The sequence below is a fragment of the Buteo buteo genome, chromosome 10, assembly GCF_964188355.1.
Source record: "Buteo buteo chromosome 10, bButBut1.hap1.1, whole genome shotgun sequence".
Classification (NCBI taxonomy): Eukaryota; Metazoa; Chordata; class Aves; order Accipitriformes; family Accipitridae; genus Buteo; species Buteo buteo.
In genome coordinates this window covers 33,382,638-33,405,566 of record NC_134180.1, presented here as the reverse complement: position 1 = coordinate 33,405,566, position 22,929 = coordinate 33,382,638, and the positions used below count along the sequence as shown (strand labels likewise).

Sequence of the window (22,929 nt, the reverse complement as noted above, 5' to 3'; positions counted from 1 at the left end):
GGGGGGGGGGCGCTGCCGTTCCCGGGGCGGGAGTTGGGGGGGGGAGCAACCCCGGGCGCGGGGGGGTGCGGGCAGGGCGGGCCGGACCGGGCCGGGCCGCCGCCGCCGCCGCCGCCGCGCTCCCCCCCGCGGCGGAGCCGGGCCGGGCCGGGCCGTGCGGGGCGGGGGGGGGCGGTGGTGAGCGGGGGGGCGGGGGGGGGGGGGGGGGAGCGCCGCCGTGTGTGGCCGCCGGCGGCGGGCGCGCCGTTGCCTAGCAGCGGCGATGGGCGCTGCCGCGGCGGCGGCGGCCAATGGGAGCGGCGGCGGCGGCGCGGCCCCGGCGCCCCCCGCCCCCGCCTCCCCTTTAGAGGCGCGGCGGGCGGCCGGCGGCACACAGCCCTCCGCACCGGCACCGCGCTGCACCGCCGACCGGCCCCGCTACCGGCACCGCCCGCCCCGCCCCGCCGCGCGCATGGGGGCCGCCGCGCTCGGCCCCACATAACGGGGGGTGCCCAGCCCCGCCAGTCGCCCCGCCATGCCGGCCGAGCCCCCCCGCTCCGCGCCGCCGCCGCTCCCGCTCCGAGCCGCCCGCCGTAAGCCGCTGCCCGAGGTAAGGGGCGAGCATCGCCCGCTCCCGCGGGGGGTTCCCGGCCGGGGGGCTGGGGGGGGGGGGCTCGGAGAGCGCGGAGGAGCCGGGGAGGGGGGGGCGGCGGCGCGGAGCGGGTGTGTGGAGCCCCGTGTGTCCCCCGGCTCGGGGACTCGCTCTCTCCCCGGCTGGGGACGCGCAGCATCGCGGGTGCCGGAGGGGTCCCGGCCCCGCGCCGCAAGCCCGCGGAGCGTGGCTGCTGCGGGATTTCCTCCCCCCCCCCCCCGCCTCCCCTCCCCGGGCAGGGTCTCCCCTTCTCCGCTCCCGGGCTGATCCTCGCCCTCTCCCCAGGGCAGGGCCGTGGGCCAAAGGGCCCCGCTGTGGCTGCGGGCCCGCTTTCAGGCGCTGCTCTTCGCCCTGGGCTGCCGGATCCAGCGGCACTGCGGGAAGGTGCTCTTCGTGGGGCTGCTGGTGTTCGGGGCGCTGGCCGTGGGGCTGCGGGTGGCCTCCATCGAGACCGACATCGAGCACCTCTGGGTGGAAGGTAAGCGCGGCCCCACGGGTTCAGCCGCCCGTGGGAACCGGCCCGGTCCCGCTCCCGGCGGCGGCTTTGTCCGTGTGTGTCCCCCCCCCGCCCCACGCGGGGCGCGGAGGTGCGGGGCCGGCGCGGAGGCAGGTGACAGCGCGAGAGGAGGAGGATGCCGGCCGGGCGTCCCGCGAGCGGGGCCGCGGAGGACCGGGCCGTGGGTGCCCGCGAGCGGAGGTCCCGGCTGCGCGGCCGCGTGGTGCCGAGTTGTAAAGGGACACCCCCCCCCCCCACCGACTCACCCACCCACGCGTGTCCCGGCGGGGGTCCCCGCGCGAAGGTGCGGTCGTGTCCCCGCACGAGCGGACACGTGCGGCGGGGGTGGTGCTCGGCGCCGGCTGAGCGCGCGTCTCCCCACGCGTGGGCAACCCCTTTCCCGCGGTGCCGCTCTCCCGCCGCCGGGCCCCTTCCCCGTGGGAAGAGGCCCCCGGGGCCGGTCGCAGCCCCGTAGCGGGGCAGAGCCGGCAGCCGCGGGGCTGCCGGTCCCGGCTCGGGACCCCCGCCCGGAGGAGACGGAGGAGCGGGCAGGGTCGGGCAGGAGCAAATCCCCGTTTCCGAGTGGAAGCGGCTGATCCCCCTCCTTTGTTATTAATAACTCCAGCGTGGATTTTTTTCTCTCCCCTCTCCCTGCAGCTCCGCTCCCCAGTGCTGGGATTTGCTTTCCCTGCGCCTCCCTCCCGCTTTGGGGGTCCCGGGGGAGGAGGGGGGGGGGGCAGCACCCCGCATCGCACCCTCCCCCCCCTCTGCCCCATCCTTGCCAGGCCCTGGCCGGGGGGGGGGGGGGTCTCCCAGCCTGGGGTCCCCGGCGGGGTGCTGTGCAGGGGCAGATGTTGCTCAGCGGAGGGGTGTCAGCCATCTTTGTGCGGGAGCGCTGCCTCCTCCCCCACGCCCCGCTCCCTGTGTGGTCCTCAGCTACTCTTGGATTTGGTTCAACAATAGAAGCAACTTTGCTCTCCCACCCCCTTTTTTTTAAAAAAAAAAAAAAAAAAAGGCCCTGCGCTCCCTCGCTGCTGCTCACACACAGATGCACGCACGCACGCACCCCTGCCCAGGAATCCCCAGCTTTCCCACCTGCTCCCCACTCCCGAGGGGTGTTTGTGTGTGTGTGTGTCCCCCCATCTCGTCTCCATCACCCCTTTCCTCTGCAACACGTAGCAGAGAAATCCAGTGATACCTCCCGGTCCAGCCGGCGCCTGAGCGGTGGCTGCTGGAGGAGGGACGCGCTCCCTCCGTGGTTCCCTTGCTCCGGTTCGTGGCTCTGGCACCATCGGATTTTTTTTTTATTGTGCTTTTGGGGTTGCAAGGAGTCAGCGTTTCGTGCAACTGCGGCCGGAGCCAGGGAAGTGGCTGTGGTTCTTCCCGCTGGGGGGGAACGGGACTTGTGGCACATCGGGGTGGAGAGCGGGATGGGGAAGGGGCCGAGCCTGAAGACGGCTGGAAGTGCCCAGAAACCCGGCTTTTCGTGCACACCCGCTCTGCGCCCCACCGTGCTTCCTTGCTCGCGTGGGTACGGCCAGGAGGGACTGCGGCTGTTGGGGCATATTTCACCCACACTGTGGTGTGGCTATAACGTGGGTGCCGGGGGCCTCTCTGAGGAACTGGCACTTTCTCATGGCCGGGGCATCTTCTTTGGTGTTGGGAGCTGGTTTTTTTTTTTGTTTGGTTGGGGTTTTTTTACCCCATGGTGAAACAGTGCTGACCTGGGGTGTCCCACCCCTTCCTGGGCGATGGGTGGGTATACTGGGGTCTACACACAGCCTCTGCGCTGGATCTGTAGCACCTGGGGTGGGGATGGTCTGCGATGCTGGGGTGCTGCTCGGGGGCCCCCCCTTGGCCTTCCTGGGAGGGCTCTTCCCCCGGGAGTGTACACCTAGGGCAGACCCCTCTGTGCCTTGCTCCTGGGTGGCACGGCCCCAGTGTGCTCGGGGAGGCCGTCTTTGGGTGTTGGCACCGTCTGCGACCACCAAGGACGATGTGGCCAGGGTGGCTTTAGTTCTGCGGGGTCCCTGACGCGCATGCGTGGGTCGGGACGTGGAAGGAAGGTTTGCAGTGGCTCTTTCACTGTGGGGCTGCCGCCCTTCCCCATAACTGTGCGTGGGTCCTTGCCTCTCTGCTGGCCACCACTTCTGTGTTTTTCTGGGGAGATCAAAGCATCCCTTGGTGTCCTCAGGTGTACCCAGCCCTCCCTGATCTCTGGACCCTCTCCTGCTGGTGTGGGGATGTGCGTTATTGGGGGCAGGAGGGCCTGGGCTGCCCCTGGGGAGCAGGACACAATTTCCCAGACTGTGCGGTTGGATCCTGACCACTTGAAGCTGCTTGGGGATTTCCTCAGCCGCCACTTTCTCCCATCCCCGGGTGTGCGGCAGGGTTGCTGGTGCCTGTCCATCCCTCTGCAGCAAGCCTGGTACTGTCGTGCCAGGTTGTCATGCCACTGGGCTGGCAAAGCTGGTGCTCCATCAGCCTGGCCCCAAAGCTTTGGGGTCCCCAGGGTGCCAGGGGACCCTGGGTCCTGCCATCTCTGGGTATGTGTGAGGAGATGTTTGCAGGAGCGTGGCCCATCCTGGCCCTGAGGCAGCGCCGTGGGGTGTCTAAGGAGCAGGGCATGTGTGTAGGGAGTCCCAATCACGTTGTCCTAGGCCAGGAGGTCCCAGCTCAGAGGCAGGGTGGCTGAGGGTTCTGGGAAGCCTCTGATGACCCTCTGAAGCTGGTCTGTGCCTGATCACCTGCCTAGCCAGGCTGAGGGATGTGGGTTGGTGATGCTCCAACCCAAACCACCTCACCCAGGTGAGGTCCCGCAGGAGCGGAGTGTGACTCTGTGCCGGGCTGTCCCCGCTGCAGGCTGAGCGCAGCCCTCCGGGAGCTGGGGACCTGGTGGGCAGGAGAGGGAAGGGAGCTGCTTCCCCGGGGGGGGCACCGCACTGCTGTTCATCCACCCCCTACTCCCGGGGGAATAGGGCGGGCAGCCCTGCTTTGGCCTCCTGGCTGGGGTCGGTGTTGGGGCCGTGCTGATGGCAGGTGCCCCAATGGGTCCCCCGAGCCTGGGTTGTGACCCTGGCCACTGTGGGGGAAGTGCAGGGTCTCCGGCCCCAATTTGGGGGGGCCCTGTTCTCAGCCACGCAGGCTGGGGGGTGCTTGCGGTATCCTGGGGTTATGCCTGACCTGCATCCCTGTTTGGGAGATGGAAGGAGGCCATGTCACCCCATAAATTGGACCTGACTGTGGAAATGTTCAATTAGGCTCCTCCGAAGCAATTAGCCACTCAGAGGCTTTGAAATCCCGGCTAGCGGTGAGTGTTGAGTTACCTCTAGACACCTGGCAGCTGTTCCCGGCTCTCCCAGGGCGTCTGTAGGGCCAAGGGGCCGGGGCAGAGAGCTCCGGGCAGGCAGAGCCCTGGGTGGTGAATGGGTCTGCCTGATTTATAGCACCGAGGGCTGGTTCAAAGGAAGGCCGGGTTAATTCCTAACCGGAACAGCCGAGCACCCCGCACAGCCATCGCGCTCTCAAAGAGCTGCTGAGTCTCCCCGGAGAAGACCCCGTCCCTTTCCTGGAGGGGACAGGGACATCGTGAATGTGCCAGTGGGATGAAATGGGATGTGTGGGATGGGGGCTAGGGGAGTTTGCGGCCTTGTTCCCAGCTTGGGGGAAGAAGCTGAGTCACCCCCCCAAACTCCTCAGCAATAGCTTTTGTCCGTCCTTGACCTCTGCGACAGGACTTGGCACAGGGCGTCCCCTCCCTGGCACCCGGGGCAGGGCTGGGGTGCACTCAGGGGCTCCCCCTACAGCAGGGACAAGCGGGAGAGCAGATGCTGGCTGGCTCCGTCTTTGCAGAGAGAGGGGCATCGGGGATGGGAAAGCCAAGGATGGGGATCGAACACCCTCCCCACCCTGCCTCCACCCTGGGGAGACCATCCGTGTGGCCCCTCTTCCCAGCCCCTGTCCCCACTGTGCTTGGTGCGACCCACGGGGGGTGGGGGGGCTGGGAGGGGCAGCTGCTGTGGTGGGGAGTGGGGTGCCGTGGCCATTCCTGGGTGGGCACGGGGAGAGGTGGGTGGTCTCGTTGCTGCTGGCGGGTGGGTTTTGTGGGGTGAGGTGTTGGTGCAGGGGCCGAGAAAAGAGGAGGCGAAGCCAGGGTGTGGGGCTGGGGGGCTGTGTGGGGCTGGTGCTGGCGGCATGGGGGGCTCTGGTGGCAGCTTGTCCCTGCAGCCGGGGCAGTGAGACGCCTGCCGGGATCCAGCCTGAGCCAGCCTGGCGCCCAAGGGGCGGCTCCCGGGCTGCCACGTCCCCGCTTTGTCCCCAGATGGGCGTCTGGTGGGGTCAGGGTCCCCGCTTCTCTCGGGGTGCGATGACGCAGGTATCACCCCACGGGGAGGGAAGGGGCAGCCGGGGGTCCCCAGTGCTGCCCTGGGGACCCTCCTGCCTGGCCTGGCAAGATTTTTCTTTGGGACCCTGCGGTCCTCTCTGTTCACAGGGTCTGAGCATCCTTGGGGACCCTGTGTCCCCCTCCTCAGGGACTCGGAAGAGCGAGGGGCAGCTGGGGCGATTGCTGCCGTGGAGTGCCAAGGTCCCCGTTATCCCCAAAACCCACCTGCCTGGCTCTGCCCTCTGCTCCAAAGCACCTTCTCCCTCGCAGCCTTGGCTGGCTCTGAAAGGACCGTTCTTCTTGGGGGGGCTCATCCAGCAGTCCCCTGCCTGCCCAAAGATGGGGTGCAGGCAGTTCGCCTTTATTTATCTTCGGGAGGCGAGCGCGAAACCTCTTGCTTTTCCCTTTCCCTTCCTTGACAGCTCGGTCAGCTTTTTTGGGCTGGAAAATGTTGCTAATTAACCCAGAGAGACTGGGAGACTCTTTACAGATGGCTGTGGCTTATCTGCCCCTATCCATTTTGCTTTGCTTTTCAACTTATATATTTTTTTATTTCCTAGAAAGTGGTGGGGTTTTTTATTTGTTGGTTTTTTCTGTGTTTTTTTTTTAACTTAGACATATCCATGGACTTAGGGAGGGGGCTCTTTTTTTGCGTTTTAAATGTTATTTGGCGGCTGGGAGGGGGCAGCGCCAGGGCCCGAGAAGAGGGTTTTATTATCTGCCTCTCCCTCGGGCCTGGAAAAGTGGTCTGAGTTCAAAAAATTCATTTCTTGCCTGAATGAAGCCAGCAATGTGGAAAAATTTCACCATTCAGAGGGGGATGAATGTATGTTTCAACCACACATTAAGTGACATTAGCAAGCAGTGGAGTGCCTAATGTGGCCATTTTTCACAGCAGCCAACAGAGGGGGTGATTAGCATAATTAGTACAGGCAGCCCTATACATATGGAAATGGCAAATGCCTAAATGCCAACACCAGTGGAAATTTATGTCAATGCTGACAGGAGTCTTAGCGGTGAATAGTTCCCAACTGAATCCCCTCTCCCCCCCTTTTTTTTTTTCTCTTTTTCGGGGGTCGCGCTGTCCCCTCGGTGCCGGCCGGGGCGGTGCGAGCTCCCGGCTGCCCCCCTCCCCGCGCTGGGAACCGCCGCCCCGTGATTTGGGGTAATAAAGACATTAATTTAGCTTTGCCGTTAAACAAAAGGGTTTGGCCGGGGCTGACGGCTGGGGAGCTGGCCCCAAACGGGCCCTTTCAGCCCCTCCGCTGCTGGCTTTTTGAAGGCATCCCCCTCTTCTGCCGCCCCTCTTGACTCAGCCGGCCGGCGGGAGCCCCTTTGGTGGGGCCGGCTTCGGTCAGAGGTGCTGGGGCAGCGGCGAGCCCTCGTTCATCCCTCGGCGCTGCCGAGGACACCCATCTGCCACCCACCTACTCCCCCTTCCCCGGGGCCGGCCCCACGCCACGGGGTGAATGGGGCCGGGAGGACGTGTTTTGACAGGACGGGGCCACGGGGCTTTTGGCGAGGCCGGCGGTAGCGGCCGGGACAGGTAAAAATGGCTCTTTCAGCGTGCCCTGGGCGAGACTTCCTCCGGAGCAGCATGGGTCCTTTCACTGCCTCCCTAATCCAGCTAATCCGCCCCACAACACTTTGAAGGTGGCCTCCGGCTTGCGCGCCGCTCGGCACGGGGAAGCGGTCGGTGGAGGGATGCTCGGGGCGGTGCCTTGGGACCCCTTCCCACCGGGATGCGGGATGGTGCCGGCGTCTCTCCGATGCCCCTGGGGGCTTTAATCACCCAAGGGTGGGCATGTCTGCCAGCGGGATGCGCTCAGTCTGTGTCGCTGGGATGGCTCGACAGTCCAGCGTTTGCCCCCGCGGGTGCCCCTTGTTGCAGTGGGGGGGGCTGCTGCGGAGGGGGGTCCCCCTGGGGATGGCTTTTCCCTGGGGATCTCAGCATGACCTTGCCCTCCTCCCAGCTGTGGACTTGAGCCAGGGTTTCTAGCCCTGGCATCGGGATGTTGTGCTGTGGAAAGGGGGCTGCTCCCCACGGGGACCCCCCCCTTACTGCCCCCAGCTCTTCCCTTGGTGGGGGGCATGGCTGGAGCTGGGGTCAGGGCTGGCCTGGCCCTGGGGCAGGACTGCAGCATCCCCCGAGTACCAGCCAAATCTGGGACTCGCCGCATTTGTTACCACATCCCCATCACATCAGGAGGACAGGGCCTGATTTTTTGGAGGCCGAGCCAGGATGCGTACCCCGGTGTGCTCCCTCCCTGCCACCCTGTCCCACCCGGGTCACCCAAGCGGTGGTGACAGCTGCTGGCAGTGCCCAGGTCCCATCTGCAGAGTGGTGGCACTGCTGTTGACCACAGCCTCCACCTACCCTGGGGGACACACAGAGCGGTCCTTGCAGCAGCACGCATCTCCTGGGGGGGTCACCAGTGCCTTTCCGTGGCCCCCAGCCCCTCCCATGGCCCTCCCTCACCTCCGGCCCCTTTGCCCTTACCAGGCAGGGAGGGCTCGGTGCGGGGCTGGCAGCCTGCCCCAACCCACTACCCTCCCGGTGCTGCCCGGGCACGCTGCCCCGGTGTGCTCAGCCTGCTGCCCCCCACCCGTGGGTGCTTGGGGACAGGGCTCCCGTGGGGTTTGTCCACCTCCTGCCCTGGGTGAGCACTGCAGGTGGTCCCCTTGCTGTCCTGCCAGGCAGTGTGGCTGCGTCGGGGTGAGCCCTGTGCCAGGGGGTTTGCGGCTGTGCCAGGGGCGGCGGGACCCGACATGGGCTCCTCTGATCCCAAACCCTCTGAGCTGACCCTGGCGGGTGCTGGCAGCCCCCGTGGGGATGTGGGGTGAGCTTGGGTCAGACCCCTTCCTGGGCAGGGGGCAACACAGGGGCTCTGTCCTGGCTGAGAGCAGGAGCAATCCCTTTTCCCCCCACCAGCCTGGGGCTGCCCGTGGCTGGGGGGGGGAGGCTGGCACTGGGCAGGGTGTGCTGTGGTCCCAGCACCCACCGGGGCAGCTGAGGGCATAAGCTGGTCTCAGTGGGCGAGGATGAGCCGGCTGCAGCGCTGGGGCTGCGGCCGTGGATCCTGTGCCAGGAGGGTTTGGGGAGCGGTGGCGGGGGGGGGGGGTGGTGGCTCAGGCAGGGTGGCCGGGAAGGGGGTAGGGAGGCTCCCGCCCTGCTCTGTAATTTTGCGGCGGATGCTGTAATTACGGGGAGGGCTCCCCCGGCGTGGCCCGCGGGCGGGAGGCAGCCGCACACGCAGCCGCCCTCGCTGCCGGGGACCCCGTCCTCTCCCTGCCACCCCTGCCCTCCCTGTTTGGGCACGGTGGGAGCCCGCTCTGCACCCCGGGTGTATGGGGTGCGGGTGGGCATGGGGTCCCATCCACCCTCCAACCCACGCTGCTGTGTGCCTGCACCCCGTGACACCCAACCCCACCAGCGTGAAACCCCCAGCCGATGGTACCCACGAGTGGTGCCCACCCCAGGGAGGATGCTTGCTCAAGGCACGGCTGCCTCTTGGGACCACCCTGCCCCCAGACCCCGGCAGGGGGTTTTGGGGAGTGTGGGGTTCACTTTGCCCAGCATGGGGGTCCGGGGGTGGTGGTGAAGCCAAACCCTGCCGGGGAGCGGAACGGGCTGTTAATAAGCAGGACCAGGGCGCCTGATTGGAACCAGAGGGCCCTTTGCATGAAAAAGCCAAGGGCTCCCTTTGTTAATTGGAATAAAAAAAAAAAAAAAAAAAAGAGAGAGAGAAGAAGAATTTACATACAGTTCCTCATTAACGTGCTCATTGTTGGTATCGGGGCGCCCCCCCCAGCCCCCTCCCCGGGCCGGGGGGCTGCGTGCGGCGTGGGGCGTCTCGCCCGGCCCCGGGCCGGCCGGCGGGCGCGCGCCCGTTTGAAGTGTCCTTGGCAGCCCTGTGTGCGCTGCCTTGTCTTTTCATGTTGCTCTTTGGTTAATTAGGGTGTTGGAATTTGAGGCTTCCTCACAGCCTTTGAAGCTTGCTGACGGCTCGCAGTGCCCTGTTCCAAATTAACACTAATTACAAGGGACGGCTTTTTATTTTCTCTTTTTTTTTTTTTTTCTTTCTTTAATTTTTTGGGGGGCTCCCCCCGCACTCCACGCTTGCAGATGTGCGGCTCCTCCCGCAGCCGTGCTGGGTGGAGATGCCCACGGGGCGCAGCAGGATGCGTCCCCCGGGAGCGGTGGCGATGCTGGGCAACCCCCCCATCGCCGTGTCCCACCGCCCGCCCGGGTTCGGCGTGGGTGGCACGGCTGAGATCAGAGCAGCTCGGTGCACCTCCTGCCCGACCTCCCAGCCTGCTGGGAAGGGGACGGGTGTCCCGCCCCCCCCCACCCGTGACACCCACCCTCCCTGTGTCCTCGTCCCCTCGCCCCGGGCACTGCTGTCCCCTCTGACACACACACAAAGGCTGAGGCTTCGTTCCCCCCCCCTCCCCAGCCCTGGCACAACCTCCATCCCAACTGGCATCTGATGGACACCAGCTGCTCCCCGGCCCAGCCAGGAACAATAAAGACACTTCCCCCTCCCCGTTCCCAAAAAGCAGGGGAAAAAAACAAAACCAAAAAACACCAACCCATATAATAAGTCATTAAAAGGGAAGATTCTGCTCCTTATTTGCGGTCTCGCTCCGGCCTCCTCGGTGCTGGCAGGGGGCCAGGCCCGCCGGGGCCCCCGCCTCTTGCTGAGGGAGCATCCCGGCGCGGATGAATCCTGACCCCCCCCCCCCCCCTTCTTCCCCAGCACCCGGGGCTGGGCAGGAGCCGGCCTCCCCCCTGCCAGCAGTGCTGCCTTGGGAGGCACCCTGATGTTGGGCACACTGGGGTATCCCTGGTGGGTGGCACTGGGCACTGCAGCATCCCCCCCCCCCCCCCCCCCAGGCAGGGGGCTGGGAGCAGGGCGGCTGGGTGTTGTACTTGGCGGGGGTCTCAGGATCATCCTCCCGCCCTCCTCTGGGCTGTGTCGTCCCCCCTTGTCGCTGTGCCAGGAGGGATGGGAGCCCCTTGTTCGACGGGGATGGGGACGGCTGTCCCTGGGATGGTGCTCCGCCACGCAAAAGGGCCACGCAGGGTTTGGTCTCGGCCCCAGCCGCGCTGGCCGGGAGGGGATTTTTTTCTTCTGTGCCGAGGCGGTTGCAAATGAAGTCGGCAACTTCTCCCGGAAACCTCAGCCCTGCCGCACTTGGAGCTCTCCTGCTGCCGTCAGGGACGGATCTCAGAGCCTCGGCGGGAGGAGAGGGGTCCTGCAGAGCTCCCCAGTGTCATGTCTCTCCCCTGTGCCCAAACCCTTCCCGGGGCAGCCTGCACCTGTGGGGGCTTGGGGGTGCCCGCCTCTCCCTACACCCATTCCCTGGCCGAAACGCTGCCCGCCTTGGGGTGCCAGGGAGCAGCTGGGCAGGGATGGGGTGGGGTGTCCTCAGTTTTGGTCTCTGCGTCGGGGGCCAGTTGTGTTGGGCATGGGTGGGAGTGGGCAGGATTTGCCCCATCCGCTTCACCAGCTGTCCGTCTGTGGGGTTTTTCCAGGGAAAGCAAAGCCAACGAGCCGCTCTGGTGCTGGAAGTATCCATGTCGGTGGGAAGGGGGATTCCCGGCCCGGTGTGGGCTGGGATGCTCCCTGCTTGGGTCCCCTGGGTGCGAGCGCCCAGAGCATGGAGCAGTTGGGGAACCCCATGGCAAGAAGCCCCCCCACGGGTTAACATGGCACCATCTGATGCTGCGGGGGCCTCGCTCGTGCCAGTCTCTTTCCCTGGGCATCCTGATGGGCAGGACAGGTTGGTGGGATGGGACCTGTGCCAGCCTTGGCACTGACGGGACACATCGCGGTTCCCTCCACAGCAGGCAGCCGGGTGAGCCAGGAGCTGCGCTACACCAAGGAGAAGCTGGGCGAGGAGTCCGTCTACACCTCCCAAATGTTGATCCAGACGCCGAAGAGGGATGGGGAGAACATCCTGACGCAGGAGGCCCTGCAGCTCCACCTCGAGGCGGCCCTGGCCGCCAGCAAAGTCCAAGTCTCGCTGTACGGAAAGTGAGTCCGGCTCCGGATGGGGGGTGATGGGGACCCCCGTCGTGTCCTGCGTGTCCGCCCCCCCCACTACCCCTTGCCATGTCCCATGCGGGATGATGCTCGTCCTCAGCTGCTCCTTCTGCCTTTCCAGATCGTGGGATTTGAACAAGATCTGCTACAAGTCGGGTGTCCCCATCATTGAGAATGGCATGATCGAGAGGGTGAGTGGCGGGTGTGGCGTGGCCCCCAGGGAGCACCCCCGTGGGGGATCGGTCCCCCAAGGAACGGGTAGGGGATGGGCTGTGGTGGGGATGGGGCCTGGCAGCCCCAGGTGCTGCAAAGGCACCGCCAGCTCCGTGCGGGAGGGCGCAGGTTTGGGCAGCCCAGCGGGGTTGAGGGGGGAGCAAGGGGGGCCTGATCCATCCCTGCTGAAACCCTCGCGTCTCTTCCTCCCACAGATGATAGAGAAGCTGTTCCCCTGCGTGATCCTGACGCCGCTGGACTGCTTCTGGGAAGGCGCCAAGCTGCAGGGAGGCTCAGCCTACCTCCCGTGAGTGGGGGGGGGCCGTCCGGGGGTGCAGGGGGCCACGGGTGGGAGCAGGGGCTGAGGGGGCTGCCAAGGGACTGCGCTTGACCTCCCCATGCGGCTTGGTCCCGCTGCCCTCAGGTCCCTCAGTGCTGCCTCAGGTCCCTTGGTGCTGCTGCTTGTCCTGCTCGCCCCCAGGATGGTCCCACCACCATTGCTGGTCCTGTTGGGTCAACACCCTGGGGACAGGTCCCTGTCCTTGTCCGCCTGGCCTCGGTGGCACAGGCAGGGCTGCACCGCTGCGGGGAGCGTGGGGGGGGCTGCACCCCACGGGCAGGAGCTGCCCGTCCCTGCCGTGCCGTGCCATCACACCAGCCAAGGATGGGGATGCGGGGACAGAGGCCGTGCCGCAGGCAGGTCCCTGGGGGCTGCTGCCCCCCGACAGCGCTTTGTGGGTGCCACGATGACGAGGAGGCACCCACACTCCTGAGCCGTGCCCAGGGACGCAGAGGGCGCAGAGTCCCCGGGGTGGGTGGCGGGTGACTCCCAGCCAGCTCCCTGCACCGCGGTGGTGGGGCTGGGGACCCCGGGCTGGGCGGGGGGAGCCCCCCCCCACATTCCTTCTGTTTACGCGTGTGTTTGTCCGGGAGAGCCGGGGCGGCTTGTGCATTGTCAGCAAACGCAGCCCCGCGCTTTCTCATGCTAATGCTGCTCTGAAAGCTGCCCCTTGCCAAACAGATGAAATAGTGGCCTTATTCAGGCTGCTGCCGGACGGGAGGAGGGGGAAGGGGCCACAGCATCCCCAGCCAGGACTGGGGGACCGGCTTTGCCCCACCAAGACCTCAGGTTCTCCCCATCCCAGCCTGGGGAGCAGCCGGGAGTGGGAAGAAATGGGCCTGGGGTGGCCGTGCCAAGTGGGATGCCGGTGGCATCGTCCGCCGGGGTGGGCATCATCCTGGTGCCGGGGTATTTGGCAGGCAGGGTGGCACCCGCAGCAGTGGTGGGACCCATGTCTCCTCGGAGCCGGGTGAGCAGGTGCCCAGGCGGGCACCCCAGCTGAGTGCCGGCCAGCCCTTGGGGACTTGTCCCCCTTTTTAACGCCGAGGGGTGAGCGGGGCGGGAGCTGGAAGAACAAAGAGCAGCAATCTATGGAAAGACAAAAGGATTTGCCCTGGCTCAGTGAAGCAAGCGAAAGCAGATAAAAGGGGCTCTCTTTGGAAGCAGCAGCAGCTCCGGTTGGTATGTGGGAATCTCGAGCGGCCGGCTCCGGCCCAGCCAGACTTCATGAATTATTAGGCTGCGTTTCTCCCCAGAGCCCACACTCGCTCGGGGCTTTTTCTTCCCCTCTTTGGAGCGCTGGGCTGGGTTATTGGCTTTTTTTGTGTGTCCTTTCTGTCTTAAAAAAGAAGCCGAGTGAGGCTGGGAGCTGGCCCCCAGCACCCCAGGCTGGGATGAAGGGAGTAGAGCATCCGCAGGCAATGGAAAAGCCCCTTTTCCTGGGTACCCGAGTCCCATAGGGTCCCGCTGGACCTTCAAGGACCTGGTCTGCACCCAGCTCCCAGCACCGTCCTGTGCTCCCAGAACCTCTGCTGAGCCCCAAAACCTCCAGCTTGGGGGGAGGCGGCAGGAAGGGCGGGAGGGGATGTTGGGAGCCCTTGCCTGCCTGCTCCCCTCTATCAAGATGTTAGCCCGCAGGCAGTAATCAGCCTGACTGCTCGCACAAAGCGGGGCCGGGCAGTGGGGCCGGCTCCCCCCGCTTTGTCCCAGCCTAACAGGATCAGGCATGCTACTTGACTTGGGCACGGCCCGCTGCGCCGTGCGGGGCACGGGGGATGCTGCAGGCGGCCCCGGGAAGGGGTAAGGGATGCGCTGGGGCCTGATGCTGCTCCTCCGCATCCTCACACCCTGCCTTCGAGGGCACCCCCAGGACCCATGGGATGAGGTGGCAGTGGTGGTGGTGGTACCGCATGTGGATTTCGGCATCCCCCATCACCCTAGTCCTGCTCTCTCCCCAGGGGCCGCCCGGACATCCAGTGGAGCAACCTGGACCCTCTGCAGCTGATGGAGGAGCTGGGGCAGTTCACATCCCTGGAAGGCTTCAAAGAGCTGCTGGACAAGGCAGAGGTGGGGCAAGCTTACATGGAGCGGCCCTGCCTGGACCCCCGGGACCCCCAGTGCCCCCCCAGTGCCCCCAACAAGCAGAGCCAGCAGGTGGGTCACAGCCCGTGGTGACTGGGAGGGGGGTGGGGGCTTGCTGCTCTCCTGCCTGCCCCATGGTCCTGCATCCCTGACGCCTCCCCTCCACCCGCAGAGCCCCGACATCCCAGCCGAACTCTCGGGGGGCTGCCACGGCTTCTCCAGGAAGTTCATGCGCTGGCAGCAGGAGCTGATTTTAGGCGGCACGACCAAAGACTCCCAGGGCAAGCTGCTACGGTGAGAGCCGCTGCGGTGCGGGTGTCCCCAGGCATGGCGCAGGGGCCCAGCCGCAGCACTCGCCCCCGGGACGGTTTGGGGCAGGGTTCCCTTATCCTCACCTTCATCCTCGTCCTCATCTGGTGCCCATGGGAACCCACTCTGGCTGCAACAGGGGCTACGGGGCTGTCTGGGGGAGCATGTGAGGCTGGCAAGTGTATGGGGCTGGCGAGCAGGGCATTTTTTCGGAGCAAGGAGGGGGACTGGGGCCAGGATGCCTGGGTCTTCTCCTGGGTGTCCACGGTGGGGCTGGGAGCCGAGGGGTGGGGGATGGACCCATTCCTGCATCCCGGGGCGCTGCAGCCGGTCCCAGCGAGGTGCGTGCCTGTCCCCCAGTGCCGAGGCCCTGCAGACCATGTTCCTCCTCATGAGCCCCCGGCAGCTCTTTGAGCACTTCAAGGATGACTACGAGATCCATGACATCAGCTGGAGCGAGGAGAAGGCGGGCGCCATCCTGGAGGCCTGGCAGAGGAAATTCGTGGAGGTGGGCACCGGGAACAGCCCCCACATGGGGCTGTGCATGGCATCCCCCTGCGCCCAGGTTTTCATGTGGCCACAGGTCCTGGCACCACTCTCTTGTGGTCTGGTGGGCCCCTCGGGACCCTCAGTGGCGATGCTGACACCCTGGGTGGCTCTGGGGCAGAGGTACTGGGGAGTGGGGGGGGTCCTGACTCCTCTAATGGGGTGCACCTCTGGCAGCTGGCACAGGACTCCATCCCGCCCAACGCCACGCAGAGCGTCCACGCTTTCTCCACCACCACGCTCAATGACATCATGAAGTCCTTCTCCGATGTCAGCGCCATCCGGGTGGCTGGGGGCTACCTCCTCATGGTGGGTGTGCCTCCTCTCTGTGTCCCCCGCCGTCCCTCCGTCACCACCCCTGACCCCGCTAACCCGCTGTGCTCTTCCAGCTGGCCTACGCCTGCGTCACCATGCTGCGGTGGGACTGCTCCAAGTCCCAAGGGGCCGTGGGCCTGGCCGGAGTCCTGCTCGTGGCTCTCTCCGTGGCCTCTGGCCTGGGGCTTTGCTCGCTGCTGGGCATCTCCTTCAATGCAGCCACCACCCAGGTATGTGCTGGGGGAAGAGCTGGGTACCGTGGGGCTGGTGGGACCCTGGGGGCTGCAGGGTGGCCGGGTCCCCTCCCAGGCAGCGGCTGTGTCCCCCCCACTGACGCTGGCTGCTCTCTGGCAGGTCCTACCCTTCCTGGCCCTCGGCATCGGTGTGGACGACATGTTCCTCTTGGCCCACGCCTTCACCGAGACCAGCCAGCACATCCCCTTCAAGGTGAGCACCAGGCTCTGCCCAGGGGCTCCCTGGCCCCCCCTCCCGCCTCCCCACGACCCCTCTCATCATCCCCTCCTTCTGTCCTCACAGGAGCGAACAGGGGAGTGCCTGAAGCGCACGGGGACCAGCGTGGCTCTCACCTCTGTCAGCAACATGATCGCCTTCTTCATGGCAGCCCTGGTGCCCATCCCTGCCCTGCGCGCCTTCTCCCTCCAGGTAGGGCCAAGGTCCCTCTCTGGGAGGGGCAGGAAGGGACGGCCAGACCCTGCTCTGACGTGTCCCCCCTACCCACAGGCTGCGGTGGTTGTGGTGTTCAACTTCGCCATGGTGCTGTTCGTCTTCCCCGCCATCTTGAGCCTGGACCTGCACCGCCGGGAGAAACGCCGGCTCGACATCCTCTGCTGCTTCTACAGGTACCGCCGGACTGGCCGGAATGGGGCTGACCCTGTGTGTCCCCGCCAGAAGCGTGGGGTGACTCTGTTCCTCAACATCTCCTCCTCCTTCCCTCTCTCCTCCTTTCCTCTCTCCCTGCAGCCCTTGCTCCTCGCGGGTCATCCAGATCCAACCCCAGGAGCTCGCCGATGCCAACGACAACCACGCCTGCCACCCGTCCCCTTACGGGCACCCCGGCGTGGCCACCAGCACCCAGATCACCACCACCGTGCAAGCCTTCACCCGGTGCGACCCCTCGGGCCACCACGTCGTCACCGTCCTGCCGCCCACCTCCCAGGTGTGCACCTCGCCCGCCGTCCTCCTGCCTCCCACCGACCCCCTGGGCTCGCAGGTCTTCGCCCCGTCCAGCTCCACCCGGGACCTGCTGGCCCAGCTGGATGAGGCCAAGGGTGGGCGGGAGTGCGTCCCGCTGCCCTTCTGCCGCTGGAGCCTCGCCGACTTCGCCCGGGAGAAGTACGCCCCGCTCCTCCTGCGGACCCGGACCAAGGTGAGGTGGGGGCGGCCCCGGCAGTGCTGCGCGAGGTGGGTGGGTGGCAGGGGACCCTGCCTGACCCCCTGCTGTCCTCGCAGGCGGTGGTGGTGGTGCTGTTCCTGGCGCTGCTGGGGCTGAGCCTCTACGGCACCACCATGGTGCACGACGGGCTCTACCTGACGGACATCGTGCCACGGGACACCAAGGCGCATGCCTTCATCTCGGCCCAGTTCAAGTACTTCTCCTTCTACAACATGTTCATCGTCACCAAGGGTGGCTTCCACTACCCGGGCGCCCAAGCAGCCCTGCTCAGCCTGCACCAGGCCTTCAGCACCGTCAAGTATGTGGTGCGGGAGGGCAACCGTGACCTGCCCAAGATGTGGCTCCATTACTTCCAGGACTGGCTGCGAGGTGAGGGACACCCCTCTTCTCTCGACCTCCCCTGCCTAAGAACCCTCTCCCCAGCCCGCACCCTCCCCGCTGGCCTGGCAATGCCTTCTCTGGTGTGTGGCACCCTGGGGAGGGTGGTCCCCTGGTGTCCCCAGGGTGCCCAGCAAAGCCAGGCTGAGCGCGGGGGTTTCTGCTCACCCATCCCGCTGGCACGACGCTCCCTGGGGCACACAGGGTGCTATGCAGGGGTGCCCCAAGGGATGCTCACCCCCCACACTGCGTCCCCAGGGCTCCAGGCCACCTTCGACAGGGACTGGCAAGCCGGGCGCATCACCCACGACAGCTACCGCAACGGCTCCGAGGACGGGGCGCTGGCGTACAAGCTCCTAATCCAGACCGGCAACAAGAAGGAGCCCTTCAACTTCAATCAGGTGCGTGGGGACGGGGCTGGGGCAACTGGGCTGGGGACAATGCTGTGCCCGCTGCCCGACTCAGGCCCACTCCTGCTCTCTCCCCGTAGCTGACCACGCGGCGGCTGGTGGATGAGAACGGCATCATCCCCCCTGACACCTTCTACATCTGCCTGACGGTGTGGGCCAGCAACGACCCCCTGGGCTTCGCCGCCTCCCAGGCCAACTTCTACCCCCCGCCGCCCGAGTGGATCCATGACAAGTACGACACCACGGGCGAGAACCTGCGAAGTGAGTGAGCGCGGTGGGCTCCCCACAGCCTCCTCCTGCCCCCTGGCATCCCCCTGCAGAGGACCCCGCTCCCTGCACCTTCCCTGCCCTGCAAGCATCCCCCCAAATTGAAGCTCCCCACATCCCTCATCCCATCAACATCCTCTGGTAGAGAAACTGCCCTGCCTCCCTGTGCCCCATGCTTGTCCCCCTGCACCCCACAGCCTGAGCACCCCACTGTGCGTTCCCTGGGCCCTTAGTGTGCAGCAACACACCCCTGCTCCAGCACGTCAGCATTTCGCTGCAGAGAAGTCCCTCCACTCTGTTCCCTCTCTGCCCCGCAAACATTCCTCTGCAGCGGAACCCCCCGCTCCCCATGACTCCCCACCTCACAAGCACCCTGCTGGCAGAGAAACCCCCTCCTCCTTGCCCCCAGTCTGCTCCCTGCACACTCCCCAGCCCCGTGGTACCCAGCCAGGCATTGCGCTGCCTGGGCTGCACTCAGGCTGGTGTGGCTGGGGTGCCCCCGTGGTGCCTTCACTCCCGTGCTGCCCGTACCCCCATACTGCCCGTGCTCTCCTCCCCAGTCCCGGCAGCCCAGCCACTGGAGTTCGCCCAGTTCCCTTTCTACCTGAGCGGGCTGCGTCGCACGGCTGACTTCGTGGAGGCGATCGAGAGCGTGCGGGCTATCTGCCGGGAGGCTGCCCAGCGCCACGGGGTGCTGAGCTACCCCAGCGGCTACCCCTTCCTCTTCTGGGAGCAGTACATCGGCCTGCGCCACTGGTTCCTGCTGGCCATCAGCATCCTGCTGGCCTGCACCTTCCTCGTCTGTGCCCTGCTGCTGCTCAACCCCTGGACGGCTGGCATCATCGTGAGTACGCACCCCGATGCGTGGGGACTGGGGGGTGACCGGCTGTGTTGCCCTCCTGACGGGTGGGTACAGGGACATCCAGCCCTGCTCCCATCCTGCTGGGTGGCCCTGGGTATCTGCTTCATGGGGATGGGGTGATGGGGGTGGCCGGGGCACCCTGGGTGGAAGGGACACCCATATGGAGGTGGCAGTGGGTGGGTGATCCATACGGAGGGATCAGGGACGCCCCTTATGAAGGGAACGTGTGTAGTGGGCAGGGGTTTGGGGACATCCATGCAGAGGAGGGTGAGGGCCACCCCCGATAGATGGGACAGAGGGGTACCCCAAATAGAGGGAAGAGGGGCAATGGGGTGAGGCTGCCCTCCATGGAGGGGTAGGATCAGGCATGCCAGACTGCGGGGCAGAGGGGACAGCCGGTCAGAGCCACCCCTCAGTGACACCCCCCCCCACCCCAGGTGTCCATCCTGGCCATGATGGCAGTGGAGCTGTTTGGCATCATGGGGCTGATGGGCATCAAGCTGAGCGCCATCCCCGTGGTCATCCTCATCGCCTCGGTGGGCATCGGTGTGGAGTTCACCGTCCATGTGGCCCTGGTGAGCACAGGCAGACCCCTGCCCGGCTGTGGGGCACCCCAGTTCCCACTTCCCGGCACCCTCACCCCCCCTCGCCCCATGTGCCGATGAGCGGCCACGTCATGAGTGGCACAAGGGGACGAGCCCCGCGTGACATCCCCATCCCATGCAGGGCTTCCTGACGGCTGCAGGGAGCAGGAACGTGCGCTCAGCCGCAGCACTGGAGCACACCTTCGCCCCCGTGATGGACGGTGCTGTCTCCACCCTCCTGGGCGTCCTCATGTTGGCTGGCTCCGAGTTTGACTTCATCATGAGGTGAGTGCCGGAGGGGGCTAAACCAGCTGCTTGCTGCCCCCCAAAAGTTTTGGCAATGGGAGCTGGTGAGTGTGGCAGCCCCCTGGCTGGTGGTGGGGATGTAGGGCAGCTGGCGAGGATGTGTCTTGCTGGGGGTGGCAGCTTGCGTGGAGGCTGGGGAGTCATGGAGGGCTAGGGTGTGTGGTGTGGGAAGCTGTGTTTGGGGTGGGACAGGGTTCATGGCAGCTGTGCCCGCTTACCCCCTCTGCCTGTGCCCTCCCCCAGGTACTTCTTTGCGGTGCTCACCATCCTGACGCTGCTGGGGCTGCTCAATGGGCTGGTGCTGCTGCCAGTCCTGCTCTCTGTCATCGGGCCACCCCCTGAGGTACGAGACCTCCATCCCACCTCTCCCTGTCCCAACCCTGTATCTACATCTCCTCATCCCCCATTGCCCCTCACCCTGTCCCCTCTTCACCCCATACCCATCCTTGCCTTGTCCAGTCCCAACCTTGCCTCGTACCCACCTTGGCCCATCCCTCACCCGGGACCATCCCTGCTTTCCCCCATCCTTTCTCTGCCCCATATCCAACTTGCCCCATATCCAACTTGCCCCATTTCTACTTGACCCCATTCCTGCCTCACCCCACACTCGACTCCCCCTATCCCTCCCTGACCCATTTGACCCCATCCCTGCTTTACCCTGTATCTCCCTCACCCCACATAGCCCTCACCCCATCCTCACATCACCCCATACTCCCTGCCACCCCACACTCCTCCATCCCTGTATGTCCCTGGTCCCTCTGACGCTGTCCCCTCTCTCCCCAGGCATCCCTGGTGGATAACGGCCCCCACCTGCCCCCGCCGGCACCGGTGCCCCCGTGCCTGGGCCCCGGAGGGCTCTACGTACGTCGCGCCCCAGCCTGGCCCGCCGCCTTCCCTGACCCCTCGGACACGGAGTGCTACACGGAGGGCAGAGGGCCGGGCAGCCCCCGGGGGCCCTTCATCGTGCCCCCCGCCCCGGCACACATCCTGCTGGAGGCTGGCAAGGACCCCAGCTTCCCCCGCATCACCGTGAGTGTCTGCCTGCTGTGGCATCGCTGGGTCCCCAGCAGCCCCTCGGAGAGGGTCACAGATAGAACTGGGGGACAGGGGCTGCTGGGGCTCCTGTGGTGCTGGTGGGGTTGCCAGCGGGATGCTCGGCATGGCTGGGGCCCCTCATGCTCCATATCCCCCCCTCCAGGTGCTGAAGCCCTACAAGGACAGCCCGGAGGTCCAGGGGAAGAAGGAGGGTCCCGGCCTGCAGCCCACAACCCCGCTACCCTTTGAGGAGCCGTGCCCCGCGCCGCCCCGAGACTACCCGCAGCCCTGCCCGCCGGGCGCCCGGCCAGCCCCCACCGCAGCCCTGCCCGCCTACAGCACCCACCTGCAGGGTCCCGCCGGCAGCTACGCCACCGTCACGGCCACCGCTTCGGTGACGGTGGCCCTGCACCCCACGCTGCCTGGCTCCTACCCCAATTTCGGTCCCGAGGGCTTCGCCGGTGGCGAGCAGGACTGCCTGGAGGAGCCCAGCATGCCCAGCACCGGTGGCACTGCCGTGCCCGATGCCTTTGAGATGCAGAGCATGGGACGCCGCGGGGCAGGCACCCGGCGCTAGGTGAGCTTGGGGACACGGGCACCTTAACCTGGGGCTCGTGCACGGGGTGCAGGTTTGGAGGAACCCGGCTGACCCCCCTCCCCGTTCTCCCCGCAGGTTGCTGGCTCCTGGGCAGAGCATCTCCCCAGCGCCTGGCAGGCACAGGAGGGTGCAGAGCGGGGTCGCCCGCATCGTGCTGCTAATCGCCGGAGCGGTGATGCTACCCGGTCTTGGCCGAGGAGGACCAGCCCCCCCGCACCACCCCCCCCCCCGCAAAGGGGCTCGGCAGAGCGGGCTGGCACTTCTATGCAAGCTGTGTGCAGGCCATGCCCTGCCCGCGTGTTCCCCCACTCGGGGCTGTGCTGATGGTGCCGTGTCCCCTCACCCAGGGTTTAGGGTTACCCTGCCCCGGGCTTGTTGCCCCCCCAGAAATGGAAGCACTAACTCCCCCCTCTGTTTCTGGAGCTGCTGGCAAGGTGGGCTCGGTGCCCTGCCAGCTCCCCCTCTGTGGGGTCACTGCCTGCTCCCTGTCACCTCCTCCTGGGAGCCCCCCACCCGGGCCACAAGCTGGGGTGCCCCAACAGGGTGACCTGATGCCCCCCGTCCCAGTAAGGGGGCAGCCCCACAGCTAGCCATGCCCTGGGGTGCCATGGGCAAGGCCTGGGGCGGACACCCCCCACCTTTATTTATTGCAAAGGGAAACTATCTATAGAGAGATATATATTTTTAAGCTTATTTTAAAAGATTTATTTCTCAGCCTACGGCCTCGCCCGGCTGCCCAGGGTGCAGGCAGGGAGGGGGCAGACCCTTGGCCGGTGCAGGGCTGCCTGCCGGATGCCGCAGGAGCCCGGGGCAGGGGTGCAGACCTGATTCACGCCCCTGCTCCATGGGGTGCTGGGTGGCCACGGGCAGCTCACCCCCTCTGACATGCTGCTCAGTGCCTCAGTTTCCCCACTGGCGAGCACGGGAGGGCTGGAGATCGGGGACGTGCCACGGCAGAGCCCAGGGAGCCTGTTGCTCCCACCGCACAGGCAGGGTTTTGGGGTGGGGTCCTTGCTGTGCCGAGCCCCTGAGCTGCCCCACGGTCACAGCCCCTCGTGCCACACTTGTGCTCTGCCCTGGTGACAGCACGTGCTGGTGCACACATAGGGCAGTGCACACTCACGTGGGCACCCGTGGTGCCACCGGGCACATCTCACTGGGAAAACATTTCTCACCGTGTCCCCGTGCAACGGGGCTGTCCCTGAGGTCAGCCCCTGTCCCCCGTCCCCATCCCGGGCACCATCCGCACCATTACCCAGCACTTTAACTCCAGCGGTGTTTGCCGTGCCCGTGGCCCCGGCCCCCCCTGGCCCCCAGACACTGCCGCTGAGCTGGGGTGGCCTTGGGGACCCCGTCCCCGTGCCAGGCGTGGGCACGGCGGGCAGTCCCCCCCCCCCCAACACGCCATCTAAGTTATTTATATCAAAGAGAGCAAAGGTTTATTTTTGTAGTTTGTACAGGCGGTAGTGGGGACGGAAGGTTTATTTTTAAAGAGTAAATATATATATATTATATATAAATTACCTGCTGTGTCTGGCCCTTTCTCCTGGGGGGGGAAGCACAGCTCGGGGTGGAGGGTGCTTGAGACAGACCCAGCTGTGTGCGCACACGCAATGGGGTGGGCAATGGGGGGGGTGTGCACGCTGTGGAGAGATGTGTAAGAGTGTGTGTGGTACGGGGGGGGGGGGGCCTGGCAGGCTGTTGTCCCC

The 22,929-nt window shown here is 66.0% G+C and overlaps 1 protein-coding gene across 1 annotated transcript; it reads left to right on the top strand.

Moving 5' to 3' along the window:
- Window positions 1–262: 262 nt before the first annotated feature.
- Window positions 263–22,833, top strand: PTCH2 (patched 2). Its single transcript, XM_075039304.1, is given in 26 exon segments — window positions 263–332; window positions 335–483; window positions 485–589; window positions 917–1,109; window positions 11,363–11,552; window positions 11,683–11,752; window positions 11,990–12,081; window positions 14,073–14,268; window positions 14,369–14,490; window positions 14,866–15,013; window positions 15,229–15,360; window positions 15,441–15,596; window positions 15,721–15,813; window positions 15,904–16,029; window positions 16,108–16,226; window positions 16,348–16,753; window positions 16,837–17,149; window positions 17,417–17,559; window positions 17,649–17,829; window positions 18,396–18,679; window positions 19,135–19,272; window positions 19,424–19,566; window positions 19,831–19,930; window positions 20,371–20,616; window positions 20,786–21,199; window positions 21,296–22,833. Coding segments are annotated over 25 exon segments (4,329 nt in total). The 3' UTR covers window positions 21,296–22,833.
- Window positions 22,834–22,929: the final 96 nt, after the last annotated feature.